This window comes from Panicum hallii, chromosome 7 (genome assembly GCF_002211085.1).
Source record: "Panicum hallii strain FIL2 chromosome 7, PHallii_v3.1, whole genome shotgun sequence".
Classification (NCBI taxonomy): domain Eukaryota; kingdom Viridiplantae; phylum Streptophyta; class Magnoliopsida; order Poales; family Poaceae; genus Panicum; species Panicum hallii.
The window spans coordinates 12,047,698-12,061,697 of NC_038048.1; the positions used below are offsets into that span (position 1 = coordinate 12,047,698).

The 14,000-nt window shown below is 44.0% G+C and overlaps 1 protein-coding gene and 1 long non-coding RNA gene across 2 annotated transcripts; both read left to right on the top strand.

Annotated features, from left to right (window-relative positions):
- Nucleotides 1-2,423: 2,423 nt before the first annotated feature.
- LOC112900491 (ABC transporter G family member 11-like) lies at nucleotides 2,424-7,949 on the top strand. Its single transcript, XM_025969351.1, has 8 exons — nucleotides 2,424-2,694; nucleotides 2,842-2,921; nucleotides 3,003-3,467; nucleotides 6,380-6,466; nucleotides 6,580-6,705; nucleotides 6,794-6,985; nucleotides 7,072-7,158; nucleotides 7,249-7,949. The coding sequence occupies exons 1-8, from the start codon at nucleotides 2,424-2,426 to the stop codon at nucleotides 7,867-7,869; spliced, it is 1,929 nt and encodes a 642-aa protein (XP_025825136.1). The 3' UTR covers nucleotides 7,870-7,949.
- A 1,821-nt stretch (nucleotides 7,950-9,770) lies between these two features.
- On the top strand, nucleotides 9,771-10,575 carry LOC112898711. The gene is made up of 3 exons (XR_003229921.1): nucleotides 9,771-9,897; nucleotides 10,284-10,381; nucleotides 10,516-10,575. It is a non-coding gene; the product is annotated as an uncharacterized LOC112898711 (long non-coding RNA).
- Nucleotides 10,576-14,000: the final 3,425 nt, after the last annotated feature.

Here is a 14,000-nt window from a genome sequence, read left to right on the forward strand (position 1 = left end):
GATCCTGTGTAGAGTTGTAGGTCTTATTGTGTGCGTGGGGTGTGAGTGTGGCATGCGTATGTGGTGGGGTTGGTGTGTGTGCTTGCATGTACATGGACAGATGCTATGACTACACCCAGATGAGAGGCACTCAAAAAATAATGGATCGAAAAAATTGTATCAGCTTATGGGCCTATTTCAAAAATGGGCCGTGATGAGTTCACATCCGCGTCAGCAGCCATCTCAGTGTCCATGTCATCAGCCACGTGTCATTGGCAACTTCATCTGGCACGTGTCATCAGCCATATCAGCTGCCACGTAATCAGCCATGTCAACCTACACATCATCTGCCACATCATTCGCCGTGTGTCATCAGCCACGTTAGCTGACACGTCATCATCATCCTCCATGTCATCAGCCACGTCACCTGTTGGTGATGTGGCTGTTTGATCCATGATGAGTATTAACACACGTGGCGATTATCTATGATGTTTATTTTCGTCACTAAAGTTGGATTCGGGTTGGGTTATGCAGACCTGAGGCTATTTTATGATGAATTAGAAACAACACGGATTGTATCGATCTGTGATGCTTGATATATGACGTTATGCAAAATCGTCACAAACACTGCTTTATGATGGTTTTTCAGCGATACGTGATGAAAATTTTTCGTCATAGATTAACAGATTTTAGTGTGAAAATAGGGAAGTGAATCAATAATCAACGAATGACAATGCAACAACTAGTTAAGAAGCATTGATCTATATTAGGCTAAGCCTGCACATGCATAACTCATTGCAGTTAGAAAAGTTTAGGGAAAATATGAAAGTAAAACCCACAAAGCGCTACCGACAGCATCGTAAAGCCTGAGCGTAGCTGCCACAATGAACATAGTTGACTCAGTCAACAAGCTGATCAGATCCATGCCCATTGTGGCTCTGCACAGGTTGTCTAGCGACAGCAAAGATTGGTACCAGTCTGCTGTGGACTACTGTAGAGACGAGTCCATTCGGATCATATTTCTCATACCTAAATGGACGGGCACCAGGGAATGCACGGTTTGCTGCGCATTGTCATGCGAGAGCACGGGATATGCCGGGATGGGAAGGTGTGGAGGGGAGCTCTAGGTGGTGTCAATGGGGACTGGAAGTGGAAAGCCACTGATTGCAGCCCAATTCGTCAAGGAATCAAGGCAGGGAAGATTACATGAGGTGCACGGCCAAGTGATACAATGGTAGCAAATACCGGACGAGGGAGAGATGAAGATGATGGTAAATTGGTAACTGTCGGACCCACAAAAATGGAGAATCCACAGAAGTTGAATATTCTTGTACCAGTATTCCTTGTACGAGGAATATTATTGTCCCTAACAAACAGATTTAATTCCCGAAAATTAAGGAAAACTGACCTAAGTAAAAATTTTTAGGGATTATTTATAAAATCTATGATAAGTTATGGACTATGAAAGAACTCAATTTTCACCATAAAACTTAAGGCTGGAATAATTTTACTGAGTTGAATTCAAATGATATGAGTAAGAATGCTCAAAAAATAAAATATGACGTACATAAGTGCAGGGTAATAGTGCTATGAATTTTGGGATGTTATTTTTTTTGAAACACAGTACAGACGCAGACGCTCACAAGCACACACGCACACTCATCCCTATGAATACACGCACGCGAACACACACGCACACTCATCCCTATGAATACACACACGCAATCCTATCTCCATGAGCACCTCCGATAGACTGAGTCGGCAAATCCTCGAGATTGACGAAGTCACCACAGACACTGAGAAAGAATAGCGTCGGTTAAATTCTGGAATAAATCTAGGAAAATACAAGCACCCGTGCCGAGTCGGTTCGACCACGGGGAACCTTACCACTTGAGCTACTCCCGGTTCGCAATTTTGGGATGTTATTACTAGTGGTTTTGATCAAGATTTACTGCAACCAAAGTACTTAAACTCAAGCTAGCCAGTTTACTGACAAGTCGTTTTGTTGATCATTATTTAATACTGACTTTGTATATCTGAAGATCATCTGATCTCGTCTTTAAAAATGTTTCAGAATATAAAGCGGAGGCTTCGGTGTCTCATGCCAGCTAAGATAACTCTCGTGCCCTGCACGTTCTATTCTATTATTAGTTTCATGCCAACAAGATTTATATAACTTGCGTGCCACATGCGTAGCGCACCTTGCCAAACATGATCACGCATATATGGAGCTCTTTTAAAACGAAGCAACTGCAATTTCAACGGAGAACTACGTTGGCGACGTGGCTCATCGTTCATGATTATATATTTATATATATTTGTCCTAGTTTGACTAACGCATAGGTTAATTCTTCGAGGTTCTGATTTGGTGAGATCTCAAAGATAAATAACATGCTTATTAGCACTAGGCCTGCACTGCTTCCCACCGCTGGGAGAAGCTAACAATGGCGGCGGCGTCGCCGGTGGTGCGGCGTTGGACACCAACGCCGAGCCCGACTACGCCACTCAACGTCGCCAGCAGCATCGGCGGCGAGCACGAGACCGGCCGCGGGGTTTTCCTCACCTGGCGGGATGTTTCGGTGACGGCTGTCGACGAGAAGGGGAGGCACAAGCTGATTCTCGACCAGATCACCGGCTGCGCCCGCCCCGGCCAAGTGCTGGCTCTCATGGGAGCCTCCGGCAGCGGCAAGACCACGCTTCTCGACACCCTGTCTGGTAACATAGCCACGATCTTTCGTTCGTTCATTTCACAAAAAGTGTAATCAAGATCTCGGTTACGAAGATTTCCTCTATTTCTTGGAAGTAGAAAACTTAGAGCAGGTGAGATTATCAGTATTCCCCATTGAATTAATGCAAATGTAGGTCGACTCGGGGTATACATGAATGGCACGGGCGACATCTTGATCAATGGCCGACGGAAGAGGCTTTCTTACGGCACTTCGGTAAGACCTTCAAATCCTTCGTGTAATCTGAGTGACACCATAATTCTCACAGTATTTCATTTCGCATAACTGCTACCACAGGCATATGTAACCCAAGAGAACACGCTGATGACCACGCTGACGGTGAGAGAAGCCATCCACTACTCGGCGCAGCTCCAGCTGCCGGGCTCCATGCCGCTGGCCAAGAAGCTGGCGCGCGCCGACCGCGCCATCCGGGAGATGGGGCTGGGCGCGGTGGCCAGCTCGCGGATCGGCGGCCGGGTGTGCAAGGGCATCAGCAGCGGGGAGCGGAAGCGGGTGAACATCTGCATGGAGCTGCTCGCGTCGCCGGGCCTGCTCTTCCTCGACGAGCCCACCAGCGGGCTCGACAGCGCCGCCGCGTACCATGTCATGGCACACATCGCCAGGCTCGCGAGGACCACGGGGACAACGGTGGTCGCCGCCGTTCACCAGCCGAGCACGGAGGTGTTCGACCTCTTCAATGGGCTCTGCCTGCTTGCGAACGGGAGGATGGTATACTTTGGGCCAACTCCTGAGGCAGCTGAGGTTAGTACGGTCTTTTCATCGGTTGGATTTTTTATAAATTACGTCTCGTGCACTCCGATCATTTGCTAAGCCTAAATTGACAATCAAATACTAAATACTTCAGAGTCGTGCCCGGTCTCAAAATCACCGTTACCTTTTCATTGATTACAACCTAATTAATGACTAAAAGTTTCGTATAGCCAAATTAATAAAATAGGAATGTAACAAACAATCATTGTATAACTCTTTTTTTTTTGGAAAAGAGTTCTTTTAGAGTTTATTTGAATCCTAGGGAAGGACTAGGAGAACAAACACCCACATTTTCTGGTGACTGTTCCTAAAATGGAGTCAAAACTAGGTAGTAGGCTAAACAACATATTTATCTTTAGAAGAGTAAAGGTCAACATACCCTTGAATTTATATCTTTGTTTGGAAAAAAATGAACTTGAAATCCAGAAATCATTTGCAACCCAACTCTCAAAACTATTCATATTGCTCTTAGTGGTTTCCAAGGTGGTTTTTATTGACATGGCGAGCACATGGCATGCGGATCTCAGACGTTGGAGTCCAGATTATTATTTCTATGACGTCCAGCACTGGTCCCACCTATAAGCTCTCTCTCTAGCGAAGGCCCCTCCACTTTCTCAAATTCCATTCTTCTTTCACCGCTAAAAAACAATTTATAGGGATGCCCTATTTTTTTTCTAGAAGCAGATCAAAAGGTAACCTGCTCCTACAAAAGCACTTCTAGGAGCGGGTAATATCATCACCCGCCCCTGCAAATAGGCATCATTTTCTGGGGCTGGTGATGGCATCACCCGCCCTTGGAAATATGGCATTTCTACGAGCGGATGATGCATCACCCGCCCCTAGAAATATGGTATTTCTACGGGTGGGTGATGGCGTCATCCGTCCCAAAAACACATTTTTAGGGGCGAGTGTTGGCATGACCCGCCTCTAAAAATAGTTCCACACAAAAAATTTATAACTTTTTATATTATCTTGGATGAAGTTAAATTTTATATCTAAATTGCAGAGAATAACCAGATCTCAAATTTTATAGTTGATAACTTGTTCATTTAAGATCATTTAACAGTCCAAAATATTATTATGAACCTACATATCTACATATGGCTATAATTATATAGTATCTCGTACAACTAAAATTATACTTTGAGGTTTCGACAATCTTAACCTTTATGTACACTGAAATATACTTGGTATATTTTCTTTTTATCTATAGTTCACAATAACCATAGTGTAGAAGTTTTATTTTTTTAATTTGTTTTGCTATATGGAAATATTTAAATGGATTTTTGGAATAAAAATGAAAAATATTTTTGGGGCGGGTGGTGGCGTCACCTGCACCTAGAAACGGATTTCTAGAGGCGGGTGATGGCGTCACCCGCACCTACAAATTAATTTCAGAGTTAATATAAAATAATAGCATATCCTATAGAGTCGCAAATGATTGTGTAGTGTGGTGGAGAGGAAGGTATGTGCGAGGCTTGAGGTATGCGGTTCGAACCCTGCGTGATGCAAGTGTGCATATTTATCAAAAAATTATAACTTGATAGTACGGGGCTGGTTGGCTGTAATATACAAATCATTTTCAGGGCAGACGCGTTACCCGCACCTAAAAATTGTATTTTCAGCTGCGAGATCCCAAATACATTTTCAGGGATGGGTACTGCACCCGCCTCTAAAAATACATTTTTACCTGCTCCTAAAACCCTTTTTATATTAGTGTTTCCTATCTTCCCATCCTCTAGGGGGAGGCCGGTGGCGGGGGCGACTCCGCTTCATGCACAACCACAGAATTTGATGGCTCTTGCAATCGCTCCTTGGTGGCTGGCTCTTGCAATTACTCCAAGATTCCCTGGTTCATTGATGCCCTACATCGCCATCTCTGGCTCCCTCAACGGCGTCGCAAGGGGATATCGACTAGCACCCCCCTCAACTGCCTCCTCTGTCTCGCGGGTCAACTCAACTCTGTTAAAAGACCACATGTTTAGCCTCTATGGCTGCTCAACATAGACATCCATGGAAGTCATCTAAGTCTAGGCGCAGGTGGAAATTCATCTCATTCGCTTGTTGCTTCTCGATTGATTGATTTTCGTTACTTGGTGGGTGGCTCTTGCAATCACTCCATGATTCCCTGGTTCATTGATGCCCTACATCGCCATCTCTGGCTCCCTCATCGGCGTCGCAAGGGGATATCCACTAGCACCCCCCTCAACTGCCTCCTCTGTCTCGCGGGTCAACTCGACTCCGTTAAAAGACCACATGTTTAGCCTCTATGGCTGCTTAACATAGACATCCATGGAAGTCATCTGAGTCTATGTGCAGGTGGAAATTCATCTCATTCGCTTGTTGCTTCTCGATTGATTGATTTTCGTTACTTGGATTCAATTTGATATCGAGATTGGTTTTGTGGGTTCTGTTGTATTTGGATGGGAGTGTCGGACTCGCCCAAGCTAGATAAGAATTTCTTGTTCGACTCAGCATCTTCAACAGCCGGAGGACAGGCCATTGGATGCTGGCGTCATTCAACAGTAAGAAGAACACAAAGAAGGGGGTTTTCAGGTGGGCCTAATGTAGGTGAAATGGCAAAAGGTTGAGGTGGACTCTGGCATATGGGACCCACATGCCATATACATGTTAGCAAAATCCCCTTGAAAAACTACTTTAGAGGTGTGTGTGTGTGTGTCTGGGGGGGGGGGGGGGGGGGGGGGTTCGAGAGTTCAAGTAAGAATGATCTCCGGGTGTGCTCAAACTCGAAGACAAGTTTAGGGCCAAAATGGACTTCACTCTTTTTAGAATGCATAAAGTGGCAATCAATACTATTGTTTTGTTCAATATATGTAACGGACACACAACTTTTGGGTGTTCTTCAGTGGTGATGGCTTTCCTTGTCTCTTACAATGTTGTAGTTCTTCACCGCCAATGGCTGTCCATGTCCCTTGAGGAGGAATCCTTCTGATCACTACCTACGAATTATAAACAAAGATTTTGATGAGGTATACACCTTTGACTACTAATTCGTTTACTACAATGATTATACTATCTAGAAATTCGAAAATGTTTAATACATATACATTTTGTATAGTATTATCGTGATTTGGTGGAACAGGAAATAAAGAACGGGCCCAGTCTCAAGTCTCCAAGTGCAGCTGAAGCTATTGAAACTCTGGTTAACTCTTTCAGATCTCTCCATAATTTGGCAGCCAACATTCAGGCCATGAGGACAGAGAATGATGTATATCCTTCAATTAGTTTATTCCTTCAAATAAGGTGAGTTTTGCTAAACACATAAAGAGCTTTATTTTGTTATTTATTTTCCACAGGTTCTGCCATTAATTAAGGAAAGGCAAGCTGGTTTCTTCACCAAATTGCTTGTGCTCATCAAAAGATCGAGCGTCAATATGCACCGAGACATAGGCTACTACTGGTTGAGATTTGCAATTTTCACTTTTGTCTGCCTCAGCATTGGCAGTATTTTCTACAATATTGGCGACACTAGTATGGGATCCATCCAGGTAAGTTGTACAATTTTATATGTAGTGGAACCCATATGAGAGAGAAGAGAAAAATCAATAACTAATATACGCTGTACGCATTCCAGGCTAGAATATCATTGATTATGTGTATAACAACAATATTGACAATGACTTCACTTGAAGGATTCCCATCTTTTGCAGAGGATATGAAGGTGTTATTCTAATGAAACTCTTCAATTGTCCGCAAGAAACTGAAATTCTGCAGTTTTTATAATAAAGAACTTTTTCCTTTGGGATTTCAGGTATTTCGAAAGGAAAGGTTGAATGGGCATTATGGTGCCACTGCATTTGTGATCTCCAACACACTCTCATCAGCTCCATTCTTAGGACTAATGTGCATAATACCAGGTGCAATAATATACTACATGACTGGTCTCCAACGAGGAATGGACCACTTCATCTACTTTGTGGCAGTATTGTGGGCATCCATAATGCTAGTGGAGGGACTGATGATGGTTGTTGCAGTGATGGTGCCCGATATTCTCCTTGGTATCGCCATTGGATCTGGAATACAAGCACTCCTGCTGCTCAGTTGTGGTTTCTTCAGGTTCCCTGATGACCTCCCAAAACCTGTGTGGAAGTACCCAATGTACTTCATCTCCTATCACAAGTACGGAATGCAAGGATTATACAAGAATGAATTCGTAGGATTAACATTTGGGGACCAAATGAATCGTAATGGACTTCTCATGGGAGGTGACCACGTACTAAAGAAATTACAAGTGGAGATGGGCTACTCTAAGTGGGTAGATCTTGCAATTTTGTGTGCAATGGTTATAATCTACCGGGCAACCTTCTTGGCTATGATAAAGTTGACTGAGATGCGTGGACCGATTATTAAGTGTCGATGGATGAAAGTTTAATGATGTTTAATTATATTTAGTGGCTAATCAATTATGGTGACAAGTAATATACAGAAATTGTCCTATTAATTATGTTTAATTTAAACCAAAATTCAATTTTGATTTTGGATATGATAATTCTTTCAGGATACCATAATTTTAAAATTGAGTATGTATTCAGCTTGCAATTTTAATGATGCTATTTTACATTTGTGACCACTCTAACATAGGAATCCGTAACTATCAAATATATATGATCCCTAGCCCAAATTAGATATGGCCCATTAATGCTCGTGATCAGGTGCTGCATGCCACTACACCAAAACAACTCAATTTCGTCGGCCAGATGTAATTTCGTCGGTTAGAATCAAGCCGAGGAAAATAAATAGTTTATTTCGTCGGCCAACACAGGCCAACACAGGCCGACGAAATTAGAACTTATTTTCGTTGGCCGGTCAAAGACCGACGAAAAATGATCCATATTTTCGTCGGCTACACCCTAACCGATGAAATAAAAATACTATTTTCATCGGCCAGTCCTAAGCCGATAAAAATACATTATTTTCGTCGGCCAACTGGGCCGACGAAAATAGAGGAACCCTAAAAACGCCGTTCGATCGCATCTTATTCTAGGCCCGGCCCACATTTGCGTGTTCTCTCCCCCGCGCCTGAGCCCCCCGGCGCCGCCGCCACCCCCCACGCCGCGGCCCCCGCCGCCGCCCCGCGCCGCCCCGCGCGGCCGCCGCCGCCTCGGGCGCGCGGCCCCCCCGCCCCCCCCCCCCCGCCGCCCCTCGCGGCCACCCCCCGCCGTCCCCCGCGGCCCCCCTCGACCCCCCCAGCCGCCACCACCCATGCCGAGGCCCCCGCCGCCGCCGCCGCCTCGCCCCCGCAGACCCCGTCAAGTCGCCGCCGCGGCCCAGCTCGCCCGCCACGTCCACGCGCAAGGTCCGGATCCGTCTCGCCCTAGAACTAGAACCTACCCCCGCGCTGTATCCTGGCGCTCGGATCTGGTCGCGCCTATGCGGCTGCGCTGTCCCGGACTCCCGGTTCAACTGCTGTCTCGCCCTTTGATCTTCAGAAGTCCTGTTTCGGGTGGGCAGCAGGGGTCGGCCATGTGCGGCGACATGACCTGACCACGCGTTGCGAGGCCAGATTAACGCTTTCATTTTTTTAAAATACCCCATATTATCGGTCCTCTTAGAGTCTTAGTGCTATTTTGCGCTTGTGCTTGTTCGTCCAATTCAACGTTTATTGTGAAAAGCCGGAAGCCACTGGCTGTGGCAATGTGGGGGCATTACTTACAGTATAGATCCTGTTGGAAATGAAGGTTTAGGGGGTACAACGTGATTTCTCACGACACCAAATGCAAACTATGTTTACAGACAGTATTTTTCGTACTTAATAACCTTGGCACCTTGTTTGTTTCACTAGGCATGCTTTGCTGTTCTTCAAAGCTGGGTGTCAAGAAAATTTATGACCAGATGGTATGTTTCACAAGGACCAATTCAGATACTTTGCAAGAGCTACAATATATCCATGCTAATATCCTGTTTTTGTCTGCCTACCTTTTCTTTGCAGTGTAGTTCTATTCCCAATTGCTGTCACGTTCTTCATCACTTGGTGGTTTATTCAATTTGTTGATGGTTTTTTCAGCCCACTCTACGCAAAACTTGGGTTTGACATATTTGGTAACTGTTTATACTAAATTCATACTATACTTATCATTATGTATTGCTAAGTGTAGAATTATTGATATGCCAGCTATAACTAAATTCTTTGAAGTTCTTGAGTACATGATAAATTGTTATGATTTGTAGAGTGCATATACTTTCTCTTTCTTGAATTCATATATCGTGCCAAGAGATTTTGACAATATTTCAGGCCTTGGGTTCTTGACCTCCCTTGTGTTTATACTTCTTGTTGGAATATTTGTGTCCTCTTGGGTGGGTTCAACTGTCTTCTGGATTGGAGAATGGTTTATAAAGAAAATGCCATTTGTAAGGCACATATACTCAGCGTCAAAGCAAGTTAGTACTGCTGTTTCACCAGGTAATGTAATCTATATACAGCTGCAATTTCACATGCACCAGAATGATAACATCTGTATTACGTATTATTTGTGTCAAAGAGATTTATGTAGCTTTTCTGTAAAATGGTTGTTTATGTTCCCATTGCCAGCACATGGACACTATATCTAAAAAGTGATAAGTTTTAAATAAGGTAAACATTATGCTCCATAAAGAGCATAAAACAGTTTGACAGTCACATTTTTTTCTTACATAATTTTTTTACTACCATGACTCAGAAGCACCAATTCTATGCACTAAATGTTGTGTGTATGTAGCTATCAATATTTTGACATTTATTTCCAAGTTTCTTATAGTTCCTTTCTTCTGCCAGAAATGTTCTTATAATGTTTTATTTCCTTTCGACAGATCAAAATACAACAGCATTTAAAGAGGTAGCGATTATTAGCCATCCCCGTGTTGGAGAATATGCATTTGGATTCATAACATCAACCATGGTTCTTCAGGTACTTGTTCATGCATATTTGCAAGCTGTAGATGGCTTTTGACCAGCAGATGGTGATCTTTTGCACTTCATTATGGATATTTTCCTAATTAATATGCTGTCAAAAGTTTTTCATACATTTTTTTGGTGATTCAGAAGCATGCATCTGAAGATTCATTCCATTATATTTTGTGTTCTCGTTCTCTTGTGTTTAAGGTTAGGATAAATAATACTACCTCCGTCCTAAATTACAATTCGTTTTGCCTTTTCTAGATACATGTACTCCCTCCGTCTCATAAAAAGTGCAATTCTGCAATTTAGGATGGAGGGAGTATAAAATTAAGTCTTACATAGCATAGTAAGGTTACTTTTCCATAATTAGTAGATGTACTCCCTCCGTCTCATAAAAAGATACAAATTGTAATTTAGGATGGAGGGAGTATAAAATTAAGTCTTACATAGCATAGTAAGGTTACTTTTCCATAATTGTCACTCTTTTCACACAATAATCATACAAAGCCTTAGCCCTGCAAGCCAGCCTGGAGCTGAGACCCAGTTTCTTGGGGTAAAGGGATATAGCAGTGAATCATATTAATTTGGACATCTATCGTTCCATTCAGAGTAACGTTGCACTTAAAGAGGAAGTTCCTATGCTTAGGTTAACACTTGACGATGTTTCTTGGAATCTTGGTTGTGACACCTCAGGTATATGGGAGCCAGACTTAGTGCTTTGAGTGTAGGATGTGCTCTTGTGTGCTATTTAAGGACAAGATTTTAGGGTGTTTTCTGTAATTTTAGAAAAATATAGGGTTTAATGTGCAAAATGTGTGTGGGAGTGGATAATTTTGAAATATAGGAAGGGCTGTTTTGCAAAAGATGCTTTTACTTTTAACCCACTGTAAAAAGTGAAAACAAACCAGGGAGCTTTTTGAAATGAAAAATTCAAATAGGTTTTAAAAGAAATTTGCCTAGTTGTATGGTTTTTAAAATAACTTTGAATCCTCAACTCTCATGAAGTTGAACCCTAAAGCAAAAGTGTAGAACTTTTTATTCTCTACACTTTTGGTTTTTGGAGTATTTTCATTTGAGCTCTAGTTTAAAAGTTACTCAAGCTTTACAGTGAGCCCCCTGAACTTTTGAACAATTGCAACCGGGTCCCCGCTGTCCACCTCCAGCTTGCTCTGCTCTGCTCGTGAGCTCCTGTCGCCACCGCTTAACTCCGGCGAGCTGCCCAGCCGCCACCTGCCCCCCGCGCCGCTCGCTAGTGCCACCTCCACCTCCAACGCACCTGCCCCGCCGCTTGCCAGGCCTTGGTGGCCATTTCCCGAGCCGCCACGCCGCTCCCCTGCTCTCCCCGGCCGCCACGACGTCGCCGGCATCCAGCTCCTCCTTGCCGTGCCCTAGTGCTTCTCCGAGCGTATAAAGCTCTTCAGCACCTCGTGAGCAACCCCTTTCGCCTTTTTCCCGAGCTCACATCACCCCCGGTCGTCTTCTTCCTCGCATCGCCGCCGTCCGCCATTGCGCCGCCGTTCGGCCTCGCCGTCGATAGCTCAATCCCGAGCCTCCCCTCCCCGACTTCTTGCTCCATCAGCACCACCTCACTCTCCTGAAGCTCATCGCACTGGCCGTTTTCCATTTCCCCCACCCGAGAGCCCTGCCCACGAGCACGCCGTCGTTTCTCCGCCGCCGCAGCTCGGCTTCATCGTCGTTCCGCTTCTCCAGTGCTTCCCCGCCCCGGTCAAGCGCACGATCAGCACCACATCATCCTCACGAAGCTCCCCAGGCACTCCTTGACTACTTTCTGGCCCTCCGGTCACCGGAACGCCGCCACCGAGCTTCCAAGCTCCGCCGCCGCCTCTGTCACCGCCGTTCCGCCGCTACAGCCCCTCCCCGGCCCAACCCCGGTCATCCCTAAGTCCGTTGTAAGCCCCTGAGCATTTCCCCTCCCTTTCCCTTCACCGCCGACGAGCTATCTCACCGGAATCGCTCACCGTTGATCTGTCCCCGAGAGGAAAACCGGCTAGGGACCTGATTGCTTAGTTTCAAAACTTTCCAGGGGTCTCTTTGTGAAGAATCAGTGTCTTTTTCATTTTCCCTTCCAGCCAGTTTTGAAAATTCATAGGAAAGAGTAGAAAAATCCAAAAATGGTAAAACCAGTTCTGTTGGGTTCATAAAAATGAGATCTACCACTTTTGTTACTAAGGTGTAGTTTGAAATCAACTAGTTTTGAAGTTATTTAAATGCTTTCAAGAAGGGATCTTTTGTGTATAACTTGTGTGATTTAAGTTTAATTCCTGCAATTCTTGGCTATGAGTTAGCTTAAGTAGTGTTTAGCTTTATGTGAAATATTCAAGATCAGTGCAATTTTGTAATTTGAATAATTTCAAAATTTGTTAACATGAGTTCAAACAACTAAGATTTAAGTATAATTACTACCAAATGTGTTTGAACCTATGATTAGGAATAAATTGCTTTAGTTTTGTGATATTAGTTGTTTGATGATTTTGTCATTTTATTGTTAATGCTGAGTGTGTATTGATCTGTTAAATTACAACTTTATCGTGAAGGAAAGATTTAACATGTTTGTTACTAAAAATCAATCCTTGCAAATCATGTAGACTCGTCGACGCTTGAAGACGGAGACTACGAGTTGATTTTGGAACCCGAACCCAGGCTATCTGAAGACTCCGTCCAAGTTACTGAGGAAGTGACTAAAGCCCCAAAAGTTTCTAACTCGTCTGACCCTAGCTTCGCTTCCGAAAGCAAGCCCCGGACATAACCTACTATTTTTATTATACTACAATCTATATCTATTTATGTATTCTATGCATTAAGTTCTTAGGAATTGCTTGAAAACCCTAGATGCATGAATCCTAGGAACCAATGTATTGCACCTGAGGTCCTATCGAATAGATGCTCTGCTAAAATAGGACCGGTAAAAGTCGAGTGATTTCCTGTCACTCGCGCGATATAGGAATTGCTTGTTTACAATTCTGCAACCACTATAAGGACAATGGACAGGGTCATGTGCTGTATCATGACCTGGAATTTTTGCCCTGTCTGTTTTGATAAAAGCTTTAAGGTTGAAATGTGTGGTAGTGGTGGCTAAGCGTTTGAAAGTACTAGCCACATGCCGTGAAATATGGTAAGCGGTAAGCCTAGTAACCGATCGGCCCACCAAGTGGACATACCTCCCACCACTCGTATTTTGGTTCTTCTTGTTACTCGATTCGACGTGTGGGAATACGTGTTGCAAGGGCAACCAGGAGTACGGGTTTGTAGTCGCGCTACAGCCATACGTCCTGCACACATTGGGTGTGCGTATGGTCCTGCAGTCGCTTGTGGTGGCCGTGATCCACGACCCGGAATGAAAGGCAAACTGTTGCTTCGGAATCATCGTTGGATGTTCCAAGCGTGTGTGTTAGGTTTACCTTGCAAGGTTGAAATTCGGTCCGGATCGTCCGCCTCTCACGAGGATTGAGACTGCTTATCCCTTTTGCCACATCGAGTAAAAAGTGTAATTGATAATGGAGGAATCTTGATGATTGATAATCTCTATCTTGTTTGTTTAGTATAGGTGCTTACCTAGAATGGTTAATCAAGCTAGAATCGGAAAGCTAAAACTTGAAGTAGATTATACT

Bases quoted from the DNA above. Each gene is read 5' to 3' on its own strand.
- LOC112900491 (XM_025969351.1), top strand. From the start codon at position 2,424: ATGGCGGCGGCGTCGCCGGTGGTGCGGCGTTGGACACCAACGCCGAGC. The intron at 6,706-6,793 runs GTATATCCTTCA...TATTTTCCACAG, and splicing joins CCATGAGGACAGAGAATGAT to GTTCTGCCATTAATTAAGGA. The intron at 6,986-7,071 runs GTAAGTTGTACA...TACGCATTCCAG, and splicing joins CTAGTATGGGATCCATCCAG to GCTAGAATATCATTGATTAT.